Genomic DNA, 22,120 nt, shown 5'->3' on the forward strand with positions numbered 1-22,120 from the left:
TATATCTCAGAATTCTGACTTTTATCACGCAATTGCGACTTTATATCTCAGAATTCTGACTTTATATCACACAATTGCGACTTTATATCTCAGAATTCTGACTTTATAACTCGCAATTCTGACTTTATCTCAGAATTCTGACTTTATAACTCGCAATTGCGACTTTATATCTCAGAATTCTGACTTTTATCACGCAATTGCGACTTTATATCTCAGAATTCTGACTTTATATCACGCAATTGCGACTTTATATCTCAGAATTCTGACTTTTATCACGCAATTGCGACTTTATATCTCAGAATTCTGACTTTTTATCACGTAATTGCGACTTTATATCTCAGAATTCTGACTTTATAACTCGCAATTGCGACTTTATATCTCAGAATTCTGACTTTATATCACGCAATTCTGACTTTATATCTCAGAATTCTGACTTTTATCACGCAATTGCGACTTTATATCTCAGAATTCTGACTTTATATCACACAATTGCGACTTTATATCTCAGAATTCTGACTTTATAACTCGCAATTGCGACTTTATATCTCAGAATTCTGACTTTTTATCACGTAATTGCGACTTTATATCTCAGAATTCTGACTTTATAACTCGCAATTGCGACTTTATATCTCAGAATTCTGACTTTATAACTCGTAATTGCGACTTTATATCTCAGAATTCTGACTTTATAACTCGCAATTGCGACTTTATATCTCAGAATTCTGACTTTATAACTCGCAATTGTGACTTTATATCTCGCAATTCTGACTTTATATCTCAGAATTATCACGCAATTGCGACTTTATATCTCAGAATTCTGACTTTTTATCACGTAATTGCGACTTTATATCTCAGAATTCTGACTTTATATCACGCAATTGCGACTTTATATCTCAGAATTCTGACTTTTTATCACGCAATTGCGACTTTATATCTCAGAATTCTGACTTTATAACTCGCAATTGCGACTTTATATCTCAGAATTCTGACTTTATAACTCGTAATTGCGACTTTATATCTCAGAATTCTGACTTTATAACTCGCAATTGCGACTTTATATCTCAGAATTCTGACTTTATAACTCGCAATTGTGACTTTATATCTCGCAATTCTGACTTTATATCTCAGAATTCTGACTTTTATCACGCAATTGCGACTTTATATCTCAGAATTCTGACTTTTATCACGCAATTGCGACTTTATATCTCAGAATTCTGACTTTATAACTCGCAATTGCGACTTTATATCTCAGAATTCTGACTTTATATCACGCAATTGCGACTTTATATCTCAGAATTCTGACTTTATAACTCACAATTGCGACTTTATATCTCAGAATTCTGACTTTATATCACGCAATTGCGACTTTATATCTCAGAATTCTGACTTTATCACGCAATTGCGACTTTATATCTCAGAATTCTGACTTTTTATCACGTAATTGCGACTTTATATCTCAGAATTCTGACTTTATAACTCGCAATTGCGACTTTATATCTCAGAATTCTGACTTTATATCACGTAATTGCGACTTTATATCTCAGAATTCTGACTTTTATCACGCAATTGCGACTTTATATCTCAGAATTCTGACTTTATATCACGTAATTGCGACTTTATATCTCAGAATTCTGACTTTATATCACGCAATTGCGACTTTATATCTCAGAATTCTGACTTTTTATCACGTAATTGCGACTTTATATCTCAGAATTCTGACTTTATAACTCGCAATTGCGACTTTATATCTCAGAATTCTGACTTTTATCACGCAATTGCGACTTTATATCTCAGAATTCTGACTTTTTATCACGTAATTGTGACTTTATATCTCGCAATTCTGACTTTATATCACGCAATTGCGACTTTATATCTCAGAATTCTGACTTTTTATCACGCAATTGCGACTTTATATCTCAGAATTCTGACTTTTTATCACGAAATTGCGACTTTATATCTCAGAATTCTGACTTTTTATCACGAAATTGCGACTTTATATCTCAGAATTCTGACTTTTTATCACGCAATTGCGACTTTATATCTCAGAATTCTGACTTTTTATCACGAAATTGCGACTTTATATCTCAGAATTCTGACTTTATATCACGCAATTGCGACTTTATATCTCAGAATTCTGACTTTATATCACGCAATTGCGACTTTATATCTCAGAATTCTGACTTTATATCACGCAATTGCGACTTTATATCTCAGAATTCTGACTTTTTATCACGAAATTGCGACTTTATATCTCAGAATTCTGACTTTATAACTCGCAATTGTGAGATATAAACTCGCAATTGCGAGTTAAAAAGTCAGAATTCTGAGATAAAAAGTCGCAATTCATCTTTTTTTTTTTTAGTGGCTTTTTTTTTTTTTTTTTTTTGTGGCGGAAACGGGCTTCCATACATTTCTGATCAATAAAATGTCTCTGAATTATAAACACTATTTGACCCCGGCTTATATAAATGTGTTTTATAGGTAATAAATTGAATTTGTGTCATGTTTAATCAAATCCACACAAACACATGATGGTTCTTCAACGGCATCTGCAGTTTTATTACAAAAAAAAAATTCAAAAGACGTAGAAATTCAGACAAACACGTGAAAGAAAGAGTGAAAGCTGAACGAGTGAATGTGACGGAGCTGCGGAGAGAGAGTTATTATAGTTAGATATTAAAACACAACCAGAACCTTTAGATTAAATTATTAAAACACTAAATAATACACACGCTTGTTTTTATAGTCTTTTTTTCCCTCACTTCTGCCGTGGATGTGACTATTACATCATTCATCATCATCATCACGTGTTGTCATAATAAAAGTCCCGCTGTCACATTTCCAAATATATAAAATAATAAAGACAAACTACTAAAGCAAAATAACAAAAACACATCAGAAACTAAATATTAAGTAATTACACATGATGAAGCATTAAAGTCACCATGTGAAATAATTATATAAAACCCTCCATGTATGTCTCGCACTAAGACTTTGGTCTATAAGACACAGTTCTGTACAGTGTGTGTGTGTGTGTGTGTGTGAGTGTGAGAGGTAGCTGCAGAAAGATGAACCGTTTATTTACTAGATCAGACACTGACTGAACCGTGTGTGTGTCAAACTAATATACATCTAATATTAACAGGATCATCACTAACATACAGCTCAGGCAGATTCAGAGTGTGTGTGTGTGTGTGTGTGTGTGTGTGTGTGTGTGTGTGTGTTTCTACTTATTATATGCAGTTTCTCTTCATGAATCTGTACACGTGTGAATCTCATGAATCTGTCATGTTTCAAGCGCATTTACTACTAAACTCTCTGTTTAAACTGAATATAACTGATTGGTATGTGGGGCAGACAGGAGATTCCTCCGATCCGTGTGTGTGTGTGTTATGAGGCGGCGATGGTGGTCCCTCCTCCCAGGCGCAGCAGTATCTGTTGGCAGTCCTGCAGCGAGCGCCGGTCGCCGACTCTCTCCAGCGTGCGCTTGGCTTCGGCCAGCAGTCGGGCGCGGTGACCCGGCGGCGTGAGCAGCGGCAGCGGCAGGTGACGACACGCCAGCAGGATGGCATGAGCTCTCTCGCGCTCGCCTCCGTCTGCTGAGGAACACACACACTGGGCGTCAGCACCGTCATACAGCAGCAGCTGACCTGTGAGTGTGTGTGAGAGAGTGTGTGTTTACCTGCTGTGGTGTAGTTGTGTGTTCGGTGTCGCAGCAGCTGGTGTGTGCGTGTGGGACTGGCTCCTGCCATCAGCCTGACCGTCGTCTCGTGCAGGAACAGCTGAAATCACAAACACACGCGTTTAAACATGCAGAGGTCAGGCACAGAGGTCAGCTGTAGGCTGGGGTCAAAGGTCACCTTGTGCTGGGCTTGTCTGTGGGCTTGTCCGAGCTTCCGCAAAGAGCTCAGGTCCCTTTGGAATCCGGCCAGTTGGGATCCAGGGGCGGGGCCGGGCTCTCCATTAGACCCGCCCCCACGCTGCCATAGGCTGGTTCTCAGAGTCAGGAGGAGGTCACAGACCAGAAGCTCCACCCCCTGAGAGCGTGTCGGAGAAGATGATTGGATATTCGATAACTACAATGATAACTATAGCGATAACTATAATAACAATAAAGATAACTTTAATAATATGTTAGCAACCACACCAACAGATGAAAACTTTAATGATAACTATAACAATAACTATGGTGATAACTACAATAACAAGAACAGTAACTAATATGATAACACAAACAATAGCTATAATGATAATATATTAGCATCCACACCAGCAGACGATAACTATAACGATAACTATAACGGTAACTAACGATAACTCTAACGATAACTAACGATAACTCTAACAATAACTATTTTTGCATCCACACAAGCAGACGATAACTATAACGATAACTATAATGATAACTCTAACAATAACTAAAACAATGACTATTTTTGCATCCAAACCAGCAGACAATAACTATAACGATAACTATAGCAATGACTATTTTTGCATCCACACCAGCAGACGATAACTGTAACGATGACTATAACGATAACTATAACGAAAACTATTTTTGCATCCACACCAGCAGACAATAACTATAACGATAACTATAATGATAAGTATTTTCTATCATCCACACCAGCAGACAATAAATATACTGATAACTAAAGCTATAACGATAACTATAACGATAACTATAACAATGACTATTTTTGCATCCACACCAGCAGACGACAACTATAACGATAACCACAACAATAACTATAACGATAACTATAACGATAACTATAACTATAACTATAACTATAATAACTATAACGATGACTATTTTTGCATCCACACTAGCAGACAATAGCTATAACGATAACTATAACGATAACTATAATGATAAGTATTTTTTTTAACAATAGCTATAATGATAATATATTAGCATCCACACCAGCAGACGATAACTATAACGATAACTATAACGGTAACTAACGATAACTCTAACGATAACTAACGATAACTCTAACAATAACTATTTTTGCATCCACACAAGCAGACGATAACTATAACGATAACTATAATGATAACTCTAACAATAACTAAAACAATGACTATTTTTGCATCCACACCAGCAGACGACAACTATAACGATAACCATAACGATAACTATAACAATAACTATAACGATAACTATAACTATAACGATGACTATTTTTGCATCCACACAAGCAGACGATAACTATAACGATAACTATAACGATAACTATAATAAGTATTTTTTATCATCCACACCAGCAGACAATAAATATAACGATAACTAAAGCTATAACGATAACTATAACAATGACTATTTTTGCATCCACACCAGCAGACGACAACTATAACGATAACCATAACGATAACTATAACGATAACTATAACAATAACTATAACTATAACTATAACTATAACTATAACAATAACTATAACGATGACTATTTTTGCATCCACACTAGCAGACAATAGCTATAACGATAACTATAACGATAACTATAATGATAAGTATTTTTTATCATCCACACCAGCAGACGATAACTATAATGATGACTATAACGATAACTCGCACGATAACTATTTTTGCATCCACACTAGCAGACAATAGCTATAACGATAACTATAACGATAACTATAATGATAAGTATTTTTTATCATCCACACCAGCAGACAATAACTATAACTATAACTATAACAATAACAATAACAATAACTATAACTATAACGATGACTATTTTTGCATCCACACTAGCAGACAATAGCTATAACGATAACTATAATGATAAGTATTTTCTATCATCCACACCAGCAGACAATAAATATACTGATAACTAAAGCTATAACGATAACTATAACGATAACTATAACAATGACTATTTTTGCATCCACACCAGCAGACGACAACTATAACGATAACCACAACGATAACTATAACGATAACTATAACGATAACTATAACTATAACTATAACTATAATAACTATAACGATGACTATTTTTGCATCCACACTAGCAGACAATAGCTATAACGATAACTATAACGATAACTATAATGATAAGTATTTTTTTTAACAATAGCTATAATGATAATATATTAGCATCCACACCAGCAGACGATAACTATAACGATAACTATAACGGTAACTAACGATAACTCTAACGATAACTAACGATAACTCTAACAATAACTATTTTTGCATCCACACAAGCAGACGATAACTATAACGATAACTATAATGATAACTCTAACAATAACTAAAACAATGACTATTTTTGCATCCACACCAGCAGACGACAACTATAACGATAACCATAACGATAACTATAACAATAACTATAACGATAACTATAACTATAACGATGACTATTTTTGCATCCACACAAGCAGACGATAACTATAACGATAACTATAACGATAACTATAATAAGTATTTTTTATCATCCACACCAGCAGACAATAAATATAACGATAACTAAAGCTATAACGATAACTATAACAATGACTATTTTTGCATCCACACCAGCAGACGACAACTATAACGATAACCATAACGATAACTATAACGATAACTATAACAATAACTATAACTATAACTATAACTATAACAATAACTATAACGATGACTATTTTTGCATCCACACTAGCAGACAATAGCTATAACGATAACTATAACGATAACTATAATGATAAGTATTTTTTATCATCCACACCAGCAGACGATAACTATAATGATGACTATAACGATAACTCGCACGATAACTATTTTAGCATCCACACCAGCAGACGATAACTATAACGATGACTATAAAGATAACTCTTTTAAATTAGAATATTTTCTTTAACTGTGAAAATATTGGTCTGTTTTGTCTCTTTAAAAGCTGAGCTCTTTACTTAGTTATAGTTGTGATGGGGACTTATTAAAACTTTAAATTAAAGCGATTATTAAAACTTTACGGTAATAGTTATCGTTAAGGATTGTTGTTTGTGTGTCACATGCTATCCATGTAGCGTGTTGTAAATCAGTCGTGCTCCCTCAGCAGTGAGTGTGTGTGTACCTTGTGCAGCCAGGTGTTGTTGTGCGACTGACACACACTGATGTGCAGGTGCGCACTGGCGCGCTGACAGTGACCGAGGCAGCTCACGACCCCCTCGCCCTTCTGCGGACACACGCTCATCTGCACGGCCTTACACAGCGCCAGCACGGCCTTGGGCAGCGGGTGACTGACACACACACACACACACACACACACGTGCGGTTAGACCGGGGCATCATGGGACTAAACACATTCAGGCGGCCAAATACTCACTCTAGCGTGTGAAGCGCTCGCGGCATCCGCTCCGCCTCCGCCAGCAGTGACCTCACCGACGCATCATCACCCTGCAGCCAATGAACCGCAGCCTTCAGGACCGACGCCCACCAGCGGCACACGGGGTCCCTCACTGCACAGACCACACCATTTAGACGTCAGTGTGAGTAGATGGAGTAAAAACACACAGCAGAGGGAGTGACACGCACCTGGTGTTGAGCTCTGATTGGCCAGCGCGGGGAAAGGGGCGGTCGAGGGGGCGGAGTCTTCAGTGCAGCTGTTCAACAGCTGCAGGAACTCCAACACACCAGTGAACTCCCTACAGAGAGGTAACGTCACTCACTAGCAGGACAGAATGACTGTGTGTATATGTGTGAGTGTGTGATTGTATAAATACCCAGCGTCCTCGGCGTGTTTGCTGCTCTGCGGCTCGATCAGCGTGTGAACGGCTCTCTCCAGGAGCTTCTCGCAGAAGCAGCGGTGCAGCTGAGCGATGGGATCCGCTGGGGACAGAAACACACGTTAAACCTGCAGCTGCACACTCAGTCCGCCCGTCAGTCCGTCTGCGGCCGTTACCTTCATCTCTCTGAGAGGTGAAAACCTGCTCGCTGCTCTCCGACCTCACCGACCAATCACAGCTCAGGAAAAACTGACGGCCCAGCGGCGTGAAGATCCAGCGCAGGCAGTCTGGGAGGAGCTTAGCATCTGATGGGAGGGGCTTAGAGTCTGACTGACAGGCCAGAGCCTCGGCACAGCTTAACAAATAACCCTGAGAGAGACAGACAGTTACTTTAAGAAGCGTGTTGTGTGTCACACGCGTGTGCAGCAGACGGATGAACTCACCGGCAGAAAGCTGAGATGTTTCCCCAGTGCTGCTCTCAGGCTGATGGCGGCCGTCACATAGATCTGGATCTGCTGAGCCACAGACATCTTCCCCTCGGCGCTTTCGGTCAGATTGACGGCACTCAGAGACACACACACGCCCCACAGCGGACGCTGCTCCATCTTACCTGAACACAAGGACACACATCCGCTCACTGATTGGCCCTCGGCGCTCATGTGACTTCATCACACACAGACACACACACACACCTGTGAGCTGCAGCTGGCTGAGTTTGTGATACACCAGTGCTGCATCCCGTGAGCTTGTCTGTGACTCCTCCCCCTCGTGCCGCCCTCCAACCAGACGCACCAGCCAGCCAAGGGGGGGCGGGTCTCCGCAGGCAGTAGCGAATCAGGTTCCAGGAGAGCGAGCAGATGATGTCGAGGGTGGAGGAGGGCAGGACTCTGGATAAGACGGACAGACACGTCTGCAGACTCGCCACAGCGGCCGCGTAATCGCCCTGAGAGACACACACACAATCATCACCTGATCACACTGCAAGCACAAATATCAAACTTACTCCCTTTTGTGTGTGTGTGTGTGTGTGTGTGTGTGTGTGTTTGCTCACCCGGTAGAGCTGCAGGTCGGCCTGTTTGCGGTGCCTCCAGAAGCGCACTGATGTGGGCGAGTGAAGGGGCGTGACTGGCTCCCACAGGTACAGCACTCGGACACACCCCCAGACCACGCCCACCCCGCTCAGCAGCCACACCAGAAACCACGGCAGCACACACCACAGCCACGCCCCTGACAGACAGACAGACAGATGTGACATCACTATAAAGAGCAGAATCACGGTCGCACGACTCAAAGCCGCTCCTGAACTCACCGAAGCTCTGCGTCTGTCCGGGCAGAGAGAAGAGTGAGCGCGAGGATCCGTGAGCGGCACCCAGACCCGTCCCGTCCTCCTCGGCGCCCAGCAGAGACGGCAGAGGGTTGAGCGACAGGCACAGGAAGGTGAGCGCGCAGAGCAGCAGACGCGAGCGGTCCATCACGCCGACTGATGAGGGCGAGTCCGGCTCGCTCTTCACCTGAAACACACCGGGCTCCAGTCAGACTCTACATGTCACAGTCTGATTAGCATGTTTGCGGACGCCAGACGCACCTGCTCATGCTCCAGCAGTGGGCTGCCCGGCTCGGAGTCGATGCAGAAGGGCGAGAGCTGAGCGGGAGAGCTGGAGCCGGAGTCAGACGGAGGAGGAGAGATGAAGGCCGACTCGGGCTTCAGATCCAGATCATCAGACACGCACACCGACTCTGACAGACAGAGGAGAGAGAGAGATCAGTAAGCGCCGGCGTCAGAACGGAATCATGAAAACTGATCTGGCGGAGGCGACTCACTGTTCTTCTGGCTGGCCATCTTCAGCGCCAGGTTCTCCTGCCGGAGCTTATGGTTCACCTGCTGCAGGTATTTGATGTAGTCGATGGCTTTGCGCAGAACACCAGACTTATGCATCTGTCATTCAAAACAGACAATCAGAACTTCATGACAACACACAAACCTTTCCCAGCATGCATTGCGGTGGCACACACCTTGGCGTCGCTGCCCATGACGAGGTCGCGCAGCTCCAGGATCTTGTCGTTGATGGACGAGCGGTAGCGCTTCTCGATGATGTTGTGCGTCGTGCGTCGCTCGCCCTCTTTCACGACTCCTCCCGGTCCCGTGGTAACAGCCATACTCTGATCCATGGACACCCTGGCTCCGCCTCCACTGTGGGTGGTGCCCGATGACAGCTGCTTGATTGGCAGCTTGTCTCCACCCCCCATCACCATGGGAACGGTGGTCAGAATGTTACTGCCCATCAGCGTCTGTGAAAAAGAGCGACAACAGGCAGAACCATAAAGAGAACATTCTGACATTGAAAAGGATCTCACAAATACATATATATATATATATATATATGTGACCAGTCACGGAAAGTAGGGACACAAGTCGGTTCTGGGGCATTTTGAGTTATTCACAGATTCTGACAGTGCAGTCTCCAAGCTTTCCAACGATGTGTGACACATGGAAATCTGATAATATTTGGAGAAGTTGTGGCCATTTGAAGGTGCCTACTCAAGAAAGCTCTATAGGGAGAAAAACGCCTCTAAAGTTGCAGTTCTCGCCTGTTCTCACCTGCTGGGAGTGACAATAGGGCTCATTTACATCTCATTTAGATAAGCCATACCCCCTGTAAAGCTGCATGGACCGCATACTATTAATAATAAAGGTTAATGTGCATTGTAAATGTCAGTAATTTATCTTTTTTGACTTTTATAAAAATGATTTAGAGGCTGAAATATGTGACTTTTTTTGTCAAAACTCTATTTGAACTTGTGCATTGTAGATAACATGTTGCAAGACACTCCTTTAAAATCTGCCCATAATTTTTAATGTTATTATTTTAATGTTTATGTAAAGAAAAAGTACATATTGATGCTAATTTTATTTTTTATTTGCTGGTTTCCACATAAAACTTGGTGAATTGACTTTTTGAACAGGATTCTGTGATAACCGTGATCATTTTGGTCACTATAATCATGAAATGAAATGTTCTCACCTGAGAAGCCTGTTAAAGAAGAATAGGCAATCCAGGAAATAACTGGACTAACAGAGGCCAGAGATCGCTAACTATGGCTATTCAAAACACTTTTCAAGACAATAAAATCATTATTGAGACGATGAATGCATGTATTGGCTGAATTTGCGTCTGAATAGCGCTGGCTCCGTGGGTGTGGCCGCATTAGCGGATAATGAGCTGAATCACAGACTTCTGACATGGCTCTCTTTTCATACAGATTACATAAACACAGAAGGTTTGTTTTTCGATTTGACTTACACGTTTTAAAACTTGACATTTCAACGTTTTTTCAGACATAAGTATAATTTTTTTATGATTAGTATTCACTAAGTTACAGTTCATTTTCTGAGAACTATCAGATTGGACTTCGTTCAGAGGGAGAGGAGAAATCACGCATCATGTTAGTTTTCTTTATTTTTCAAAAAGCACAACATTTTGTTTTTACTCTGATTGTACACAAATAAAAGAAGACATTCTATAGTTTCAATATATTACTTATGTCTCTATGACAAAAAATGACGGAGTATATTAAGTCTGTTTTGCTGCAATGTGAAAAAAAATTCTGCAAAATGCGCCGGCGCGTTACCCGACTCCAGAGAGGTAATGTCTTATTATGCCGCTTTCATCGTCGCTCAGATCGTCTTCAGAATCAGTGAGCGCTTGTTCATAAGCATCCGGCTTGTCGAAGAAGTACTTCAAAACATTTTCGGTGTAACGGCCACGGTTCTTCATTGAATTTTGATATCAGCTAGAGCCGGCCAGAGCGCTGCATAGTAAGTAGCCACGCTTCCCAGTATGGAAATACACACAGACAATGACACGCCCCTACTGCGTGCTAGAATCTCCGAAAAACAAGCCGATTTCGACCTCAAAATGTACGCTTTTAAATATACCAATACTGCTATCTCAAACACGGAAAGGCTTCTTCATGATCTCAACTAACAGATTCTGCAAAAAAACGAAAATCACCAATTTTGAAAAAAAATGCTTCTTTCTCATTTTGCTCAAGAGTTGTGCTGCCGACTTGTGTCCCTGGTTTTCGTGACGGGTCACATATATATATATATATATTTTTTTTTTTTTAAAGCATAGATGCTCCAAACTGCGTGTGGCACTTCATTTACGATAGATGCAGGGAGGAGTAATGAGGATTGATCTAAAGTTTGAGGAGCCAATTGAGTTGAGGTTTAGTCACAAGCTCTTTTATTCCTTTTCATTGGTTAAATATTTGTAAAACCCACATACAGGTGCAAAAGATGACCAATATAATTGATTTTTTAATTGATCAGATCACGTTTTTGATGTAACAAGTAACACATCACAAGTAATGTTCATTATGCAATCAGATCACTTTTTGATGAAACAAGTAAAACATTACAAGTAAAGTGCATTACTTAATCAGATTACTTTCCAATGTAACGAGTGAAATAATGCATTACAAGTAACATGCATTAAGTAATCAGATTACTTTTTTGATGTAACAAGTAATGTGCATTACATAATCAGATCACTTTTTGATGTAATAAGTAAAGCATTACAAGTAACATGCATTACATAATCAGATTACTTTTTTGATGTAACAAGTAATGCGCATTACGTAATCAGATCATTTTTCTGATGTTACAAGTAACGCATTACAAGTAATATGCATTACGTATTCAGATTACTTTTTTGATGTTACAAGTAACACATTGCAAGTAATATGCATTACGTAATCAGATCACTTTTTGATGTAATAAGTAATGCATTACAAGTAACGTGCATTACGTAATCAGATTACTTTGTTGATGTTACAAGTAACGCATTGCAAGTAATATGCATTAAATAATCAGATTACTTTTCATATGTAACGAGTAATACATTACAAGTCACAACGTAATCAGATTACTTTTCATATGTAACGAGTAATACATTACAAGTCACAACGTAATCAGATTATGTAATAAGTAATGCATTTTTTATGATGTTACAAGTAACAGTAATACATTACAAGTAATATAATCAGCTTTTTTGATTAGTAACACATTACAATAATATGCATTAGGTAATCAGATTACTTTTTTGATGTTACAAGTAACATGCATTACGTAATCAAATTACTTTTTTAGGGTTAGGGTTAGGGGATGTAACAAGTAATGCATTACAAGTTACATACATTATGTAATCAGATTACTTTTTTGACGTAACTGCAAATACAATCTAATAACACAAACACATTTATTTACAGCCAAAAAAGTTTCTGCAGATGAAGTATTTTCAAAAACAACAGTCACAGTAATAGCATGAATTGTAGCTGAAATATAGCTAGTGACGCATGATGTCCAATTTAGTGGACAGATGATTAATCAGAATTTCCTCCCAATCTATAATCAATACTTGGAAAATTTAACAATGATATGACTCCTTAGATGTTACAACATTTTTTACCTGAAAGAGTCTCCTAGGATAGAAGGAATGGATGGATATTCCGGAACAACTTGACATTTCTGATTGGCCGTCGGCCATCTTGGTTTTGGAGAAAAAAGAAATGTCCACATACAAGGCTTGCCACTTGGTGGCAGTGTATAGGATGATGCACTAGGGTCCACTGTAGTGGTTGATGTGCAACTATGCCATCAAAACCCATGCATACGCAAGAAAATGCTTTTTAATAACGGCTCACTGAAGCAACCTCTATGTGTGAAAGGGCTAAAATAATAATACTAACAAAAATGACAATAAATAAAGAAAATAAGCCATTATTTGGCAATATTTTCTTATGACAATATGACAAATATATAAGCACTTTCAGATTAATATTAAATAGAAAATAAAAAATGTATTAAAACTTCTTTAAGATATTGGTATTTCTGACAGTCTATCATGTTTGTAAGTGTACTGTAATGCATGTTTATGTCATGTGACTTACAGGAACCTGCAGTGCGGTGGTCTGGATGGGCGCAGTGAGGGTCGTGATGCCCGTCGGGTTCTGTACGGTCGACAGAACCTGTGTCCCGTCCGGTTTCAGTGTGGTCAGAACCAGAGAGTCCGTCTTCAGGATCTGAGGCTGGTGCACCAACAACTGAGGGCCAATCAGAACACAGCATCACAGTTTCACAGTTTGAAATGGGTATGCAAAATACACTATACAGGTTGTGAATTGCAGCAGGGAATTGTGGGTAAACGTGTGACGTACAGGCACTTGTTGAGACATTGTGTGCATGGGCGTCGTCGACAGCGTCTGGATGGTCTGACCGGCAGGAGTCAGCACACGCTGGTGCTGGATCGTCATTGGCTGGACCTGCGGTGATGTCACAATGCTCTGCATCTGCGGCTGGAGGACTGAGAAGGAGATGCAGCTTTGTGAACAACGTTCATGTGTGTATTTTCCTTGTGTGTGTGTGTGTCTGTGTGCGTTTCTCACCCTGGAAACCCGTGCCGTGGTTCTGCTGGCAGATCACCTGGTTCTGGATGAATCGGGACGACGTGGCGGTCGGCGTGATCATCACCGTCTGCGGCTGCGCCTGCGTCTGCACAGCCAGCGTCTGCATGGGGAACGTTTGCACCTGACGAATCAGAGCATGAAGAGGTGTGGTCAGAGTGTGAGGGGGTGTGGTCAGAGTGTGAGGAGGTGTGGTCATGTGTGATGGGTGTGGCCAGGCTCACCTGTGTGATTGGCTGTGGTCGTGGCTGCAGCAGAGGCGGTGTGCGTGTCTGCGTCTGTATCGGTGTCTGCGTTTGCGTCTGTGTCTGCGTCTGGCTGCTGGCCTGTACAGGTGTGTGAGGGGGGGTCAGTATGGCGCTGGGGGCCGTCTGTGGGAGGGGCCTCACGGGGGCCACAGATCCGCCACCCATCTGATCCTCGAAGAGATCCGGGAAATCCACCTGATTACTGACGAACTGCAGCATCTCTGCCAGGCACAAACACACACAATATTATAAAATTTAAGTTGCATTGTGACTGTTGTGTGTAACACGTGTTGAAATACACTGCCTCAAATGACTTATGAAAGCAGTAGTGACTAACACAGTTCATCATGAACCTCACAATGACTGATAATTAAATTAGTTCATTATTATGGGATGCTGTGTAAAGTTGAAAGAGGCGGAGCTTTGAAGAAGGTCAACTGCTGTGTGGCAGCCGTAACACACTCCTGACCCTGACCTTTGACCTGTGATAATGAGATGAAGGTCAGTGACTCAAGGCCAGTGCTACGGTGATAATCACTGATAACACACACGACAGACACTGCGTTTCTTGTGTTTGTTGTACTGATTTATGGCATCATCACAGTATTAGCACAGTAATGACTGATACTGTCACACCTGAGCATCATAAAACAAGTTACTGCTCGCACAGGACAAAACAAACCCGTGTTTCCAGTAGAGTAATGTCACGAGAACGTCCTATTTCACCACCCTGTCTGGAATACTTCATTCTGGTCAGATTCGTCTGAATAATGAAGACTGGGTTCAGAACAAATCACTGTGTTGTCATATAAATATACAGAGTTGAATATATAAGTAACGCACAGCTCTATATATAAAGTTGGATATATAAGTATCGCACTAGGGCTGCACGATTAATTGCATGAGATTGTCATGCGTGTCTCATCAGTAAAGCCGGTTCTGTGATTAGCGGTAAATGTCCATCACCTGCTTTCAAATGGAGCGGCACTTAATATACAGAGCCGTAGTTCGCGGACAAGCTACGCAATATCGTGTTCATAATCGCAGATGAATCGCTTTCGATTACGAACGCGATATTGCGTAGCTTGTCCGCGAACTACGGCTCTGTATATTAAGTGCCGCTCCATTTGAAAGCAGGTGATGGACATTTACCGCTAATCACAGAACCGGCTTTACTGACGAGACACGCATGACAAAAGCATGCGATTAATCGTGCAGCCCTATATCGCACAGTGATATATATAAAGTCGGATATATAAGAATCACACAGCGATATATATAAAGTTGGATATATATAAGTATCACACAGCTCTATATATAAAGTTGAATATATAAGTATAGCACAGCGATATATATAAAGTTGGATATACAAGTATCACACAGCTGTATATAAAGTCGGATATATAAGTATAGCACAGCGAATATATAAAGTTGGATATACAGTATCGCACAGCTGTATATAAAGTCGGATATATAAGTATCGAACAGCTCTATACAGTTGGGGCCAGAATTATTAGACCCCTTCATAAATATGATCAAAGATGACTCTAAAAATAAATCTGCATTGTTTATCCTTTTGATATTTAATTCATAAAATTAGCAAAAATCTAACCATTCATTGAAGGAAAAGAATTGAAAGTGGGGGGAAATAACATTAAGAAATAAATGTTTTTCTCCAAAACACGTTGCCTACAATTATTAGCACCCCTAGAATTTTTTATGAGTAAAATATCTCTGAAGTATATTCCCATTCATATTTACATTTTTTAGCTCACCGGGATGATCATGAACATGAAATTGTCCAGCCATGACTTCCTGTTTCACAGGAGAATAAACATGAGGAAACACAAAGGCCAAATTCCCTTAATCATTCATCACAATGAGAAAAACCAAAGAATATAGTTCTGATGTGCAGCAAATGATTGTCGAGCTTCACAAAATAGAAAGTGGCTGTAAGAAAATAGCTGAAGCATTGAAAATCCCCATTTCCACTATCAGGGCAATAATTGAGAAGTTCCAATCAACTAAAGATGTTACAAATCTGCCTGGAAGAGGACGTGTGTCTAAATCGTCCTAATGTGTGGTGAGGAGGAAAGTTTGAGTGGACAAAGACTCTCCAAGGATCACAGCTGGAGAATTGCAGAGATTAGTTGAGTCTTGAATCTCAGAAAGCTTAAAAAATGATCAAACAGCACCTACATCCCCACAAGATGTTCAGGAAGGTTTCAAGAAAAATCCTCTGCTCTCATCCAGAAACAATCTCCAGCATATTCAGTTGTCAGACACGACTGGAACTTCAAACGGGACCAGCTTCTATGGTCAGATCAAACTAAAAAAAGAGCTTTTTGGCAGCAAACCCACCAGATGGGTTTGGTGCACACATGGATAAAAAGTGCTCCATGTCCATGGTTAAATATACTGCTGGATCTTTAATGTTGTGGGCCTATTTTTGTGCTGGAGGTCCTGGACAACTTGTTCAGATATATCGTATCATGGATTCTATCAAATACCAACAGATAAAAAATCAAAACCTGACCGCTTCTGCTAGAAATCTTATAATGGGCTGTGGTTGGATCATCCGTCGGGACAATGATCCAAAACAAACATCAAAACCAGCACAAAAATGGGTCACTGAGCACAAAATGAAGCTTCTGCCATGGTCTTCCCAGTTCCCTGACCTGAACCCTAAAGAAATGAGTGGAGTGAACTGAAGGATCTGGAGAGATCCTGCATGAAGGAATGATCTCTGATCTCTTGTCAGGTGTTCTCCAAACTCATCAGGCATTATAGGAGAAGACTCAGAGCTGTTATCTTGGCAAAAGGAGGTTGCAAAAAGAATTGAATAAAAGGATGCTAATAATTGTGGGCAACGTGTTTTGGAGAAAAACATTTATTTCATAATGTTATTTCCCCCCACTTTCAATTCTTTTCCTTCAATGAAAGGTTAGATTTTTGCTAATTTTATAAATTAAAGATCAAAAGGATAAACAATGCAGATTTATTTTTAGAGTCATCTTTGATCATATTTATGAAGGGGTCTAATAATTCTGGCCACAACTGTATATAAAGTCAAATATATAAGCATCGCACAGCTCTCTATATAAAGTCGGATATATAAGTATCGCACAGCTCTATATATAAAGTCAATATATAAGATAGATAAGTATGTAAGTATGTCCAACTTTCTTTGTAAACATAATTCAGGTGAAATGTGTTTAATGTCAATATGTGAATAATTTCTTCTTGGTTTGGTGAGATATATATATATATATATATATATATATATATATATATATATGAGAGCTGGAGGTGATGTAGACAGAGTTCATGAGATTCAGCCCTGCAGATTAATTTCATCTTCTCGATTTCAAAGATTTAGAAACACCAGAGATTGTGTGTGTTTGTTCTTTCACACGTGACACAAACACACTCGTTATGTAACACCTTCATCTCTGCTGGAGATCCAGAATATATAAAGATCATCAGACAGAACGACGGTCACATACACACACATTACTCACAATCACATCATTGTGCAAATGAAAATAATAATCACACACACACGAGGAAATCAACTCCAGCTGTTTGAGCGTCTATCTTTAGAGAGAATCGCTGAGATGAGACGGACGATCAGCTTCAGTTGACACATGTTCAGCTTCAGTTCGTTCACATGATCTTACACAGACCGAACAGAGAGGTTTAGTTTGTGTTTGTCTGAAGACTGATCATCGACACAACACACTTCTTCAGCAGGACTAGAGTGAACTCATGCTGTACGGCAGATGTTCAAATACATTCTTAAAAGTCCAGCTACAAGACAATACAACAACTATATGACTGTCGGCGCAAAATCACAGCACAAGACAGCGACTGTATCAGGTGAAGCATGGAGCGACATGTGAGTTTAAAGATCTAAACATTCATTCAGACCGACTGAGAATCTGATGCACCGACAACTACAACATAAATCACACAAACAATAACAACAACCCTAAACACACTAATATCTACGCCAATAACAATCAACACTTAGCCGATAACAACCCTAATGCCACCAATACTATTAACAAAAATAAATACATAAATAAAACATCAACACTAACCCTAACCACACTAACAACACTAACAATAATATTGATGTTGTTATTGTTTTTGTTATTAGTGGTGGTGTTGTTATTGGTTAATAAACACTTATATTAACACTAATAACAACAACAATAACACCAATAACAATAACATTAATGTCTGTTTGTGGAGTTGTTTAATCAGATCTTGAGAGATTTAACGTCTTTTATCTTCAGTTGATTTCATCTAAGGCTGTGGCTGGAAGTCCTTGTAGTTATTGTGTTTCTTTTCAGTGATTAATGCTTGTTAACAGCAGGTGTTCATCATTAATGCTCAATCGTAACTTAATCACTTAATTATCTCATTAACTTTCACTCTGCTTCAGTGTTACATTGATTTAACTCTGGGGATTTTTCTGTGTAAGACTATTAATAACAACAACTACACTAATAAAATCACTAATAACAATATCAACACCGCTAATAACAACACTAATAGCAACAACAACACACTAATAATAACAATAATAACACCAATTACACCAAAAACTACAACACTAACCCTTAAAACACTAATAATAAGACTATTAATAACAACAACTACACTAATAAAGTCAATATTAATAACAACTACACCACTAATAACATCACTAATAACAACAACACAATAATAACAACTCATTAATAATACCACTTACACCAAAAACTACAACACTAACCCTTACAACACTAATAACCACTAAAACTCAACACTAAAAACTCAAATAAAAACACTAATAAAACTAATAACAACCCTAATGCCACCACCAACACCACCACCACCACCACCACCAACAACAACAACAACAACAACACTAATAAAGACACTAATAATAACCCTAATAACAACAAAAACACCAATAAAATCTGCATTAATAACAATAACCCCAATTACAACAACACTAACAATATTGCTACTGTTATTGTTATTAGTAGTGGTGTTGTTATTGGTGTTAAAACACTTAAAATAACACTAATAACACCAATTACACCAAAAACTACAACACTAACCCTTACAACACTAATAACCACAACAAAAACTCAAATAATAACACTAATAATAACCCTAATGCCACCAATAACAACAACAACACTGATAACCACACTAATAATAAACTTGGGTAAAGTTGGTTTTATATTCGCACATTCGGACTTCTGATAAATTCAGACTTTCCAATAAATGTGCAATAAATTAATGTTTGCGAATTTTAAGCAGAGACATGATATTGACAACCAACGATTGTCAACTTACAACATTTTTCACAGTCGATCAAAATAGGCAAGTATTGTTTTAATGGCATATTTACTTGTGAATATCCACTGAATGTCCAATGTAGTGTGATTAACAAGGCTATTGAATACGGATGTCCGAATGTGCCAATATAAAACCAACTTTACCCAAGTTAATAATAACACTAACAACAACATAAACACCAACATTAACCACACTAATAACAAAAACACCAATAAAATCTGCATTAATAATAGCAAAAACCCCAATTACAACAACACTAATAACACTAACAATATTGCTACTGTTATTGTTATTACTGATGGTGGTGTTATTGGTGTTAATAAACACTTATAATAATAACAACAATAACAACAACAACAACAACAACATTAATAACACCAATAACAACAACACTAATAATAAGACTATTAATAACAACTACACTAATTAAATCACTAATAACAACAACAACACACTATAATAACAACACTAATTTACACCAAAAACTACTACAACACTAATAATAAGACTATTAATAACAACTACACTAATAACATCACTAATAATAACATTAATACCAACAACAACACTAATGAACACAATTACACCAAACACTACAACAACACTAACCCTTACAACACTAATAATAAGACTATTAATAAGAAAAACTACACAAATAAAATCACTAATAACAATATTAATAACAACTACACTAATAACATCACTAATAATAACATTAATACCAACAACAACACTAATAACACAATTACACCAAACACTACAACAACACTAACCCTTACAACACTAATAATAAGACTATTAATAACAACTAAATAAAACTACACAAATAAAATCACTAATAACAATATTAATAACAACTACACCAATAAAACCACTAATAACACCAATTACACCAAAAAATTACAACACAAACCCTTATAACACTAATAACCACAACAAAAACTCAAATAAACACTAATAACAATGCTAATAATAACCCTAATGCCACCAATAATAACAAAAACACCAATAAAATCTGCATTAATAACAATAACCCCAATTACAACAACACTAATAACACTAACAATATCGATGCTGTTATTGTTATTACTGGTGGTGTTTTTGGTGTTAATAAACACTTATAATAACAACAATAACAACAACAACATTAATAACACCAATAACAACAATACTAATAATAAGACTATTAATAACAACAACTACACTAATAACATCAATAATAACAATATTTTCACCAACAACACCACTAATAATAACAACAACAACACTAATAATAACGCTAATAACTCCAATGATAGCAGCAATAACAGCAGCAGCCCTCAGAACAACATCTTTATTCTGCATTCTTTGATTTATCACACACACACACACACACATGATGATGATGATCAACACAGATGATGATGAAGAGTTCATCGACACCTGCACACCAGAACAACCAGAATCAACTAGATTTTCCACTGTAATGGGTTATGATAATAATCAATAATATCTGAGCTGAATCTGATCATTTAATAGCTGAACAGCACATTATCACACACTCTTCATCATCATCATCATCATCTTCCTCATCCTCCTCATCTCTCACCGTCGATGTCTCCCAGTGTGAACTCATCGCCCAGCTCGGCTAAGCTCGGGTCCATCGTGTCCATGAACTCTGAGGCGTCCATGATGCTCGCGCGGCTCCGGGCGCGATGTCGCGATGTCGCGTGTCTCTGTCGGTGTATTCGCCTCTCACAGCATCTACAGACTCCGTATGTTCGCTCGGTTCCGGTGTCGGACGAGCGCTCACAGACCAAACGCGGCCATCTTGCGCCCAAGCATTGACGTCATTCACAAACAGCGCCTGTCAATGACGCTCTCCTCTGATTGGCTCGCGCTCGGCCATGGCCGTCGTAAGATCGGGCGCTGTCGACCAATCAGATCGCCCGCTCGAGCGTGGCCTGATTGTACGTCGATGAGCAGAGGCGCTTCGGTTATTTGCATTCGGCCCTCCCCTCAGATTAAACCCCGCCCAGGCCGCTCTGAGTGAATGAAGGCGGTTATGAATATTTAATGAGCATGCAGCGGATTGGTGAGAGGGCTGTTGAATATGTAAATACGGCTGAAGCGTCTCTTTGTGTGTAAACTGTGAAGTTACATCATCATCAGCAGCATCAAATCTAATTTTAGCGCTTTTAACACCAGAAAGACAGTTGCATAAAATAATCATTTAAATGTCAGATTATATTTATTTATGATTATTAATGTTTAATAGTATTCTCTGACTATAATTCTTTTAAAAGGTCACATTCATTCTTATCAGAAAGTTGTATTGCGTGTAATGTCAAGCT

General features: G+C 39.0%; 1 protein-coding gene across 1 annotated transcript; it reads right to left on the reverse strand.

Moving 5' to 3' along the window:
- Nucleotides 1-2,532: 2,532 nt before the first annotated feature.
- Nucleotides 2,533-21,653, reverse strand: LOC125273823 (sterol regulatory element-binding protein 2-like). Its single transcript, XM_048199533.1, is given in 22 exon segments — nt 2,533-3,599; nt 3,683-3,782; nt 3,861-4,037; nt 7,065-7,230; nt 7,317-7,449; nt 7,526-7,635; nt 7,714-7,819; nt 7,893-8,085; nt 8,160-8,326; nt 8,409-8,523; nt 8,525-8,659; nt 8,768-8,943; nt 9,026-9,227; nt 9,302-9,453; nt 9,538-9,652; nt 9,730-10,005; nt 13,188-13,265; nt 13,669-13,821; nt 13,936-14,081; nt 14,164-14,305; nt 14,406-14,650; nt 21,376-21,653. Coding segments are annotated over 22 exon segments (3,378 nt in total). The 5' UTR covers nt 21,458-21,653; the 3' UTR covers nt 2,533-3,390.
- Nucleotides 21,654-22,120: the final 467 nt, after the last annotated feature.

Source organism: Megalobrama amblycephala, linkage group LG1, assembly GCF_018812025.1.
Source record: "Megalobrama amblycephala isolate DHTTF-2021 linkage group LG1, ASM1881202v1, whole genome shotgun sequence".
In the NCBI taxonomy this organism is placed as follows: Eukaryota; Metazoa; Chordata; class Actinopteri; order Cypriniformes; family Xenocyprididae; genus Megalobrama; species Megalobrama amblycephala.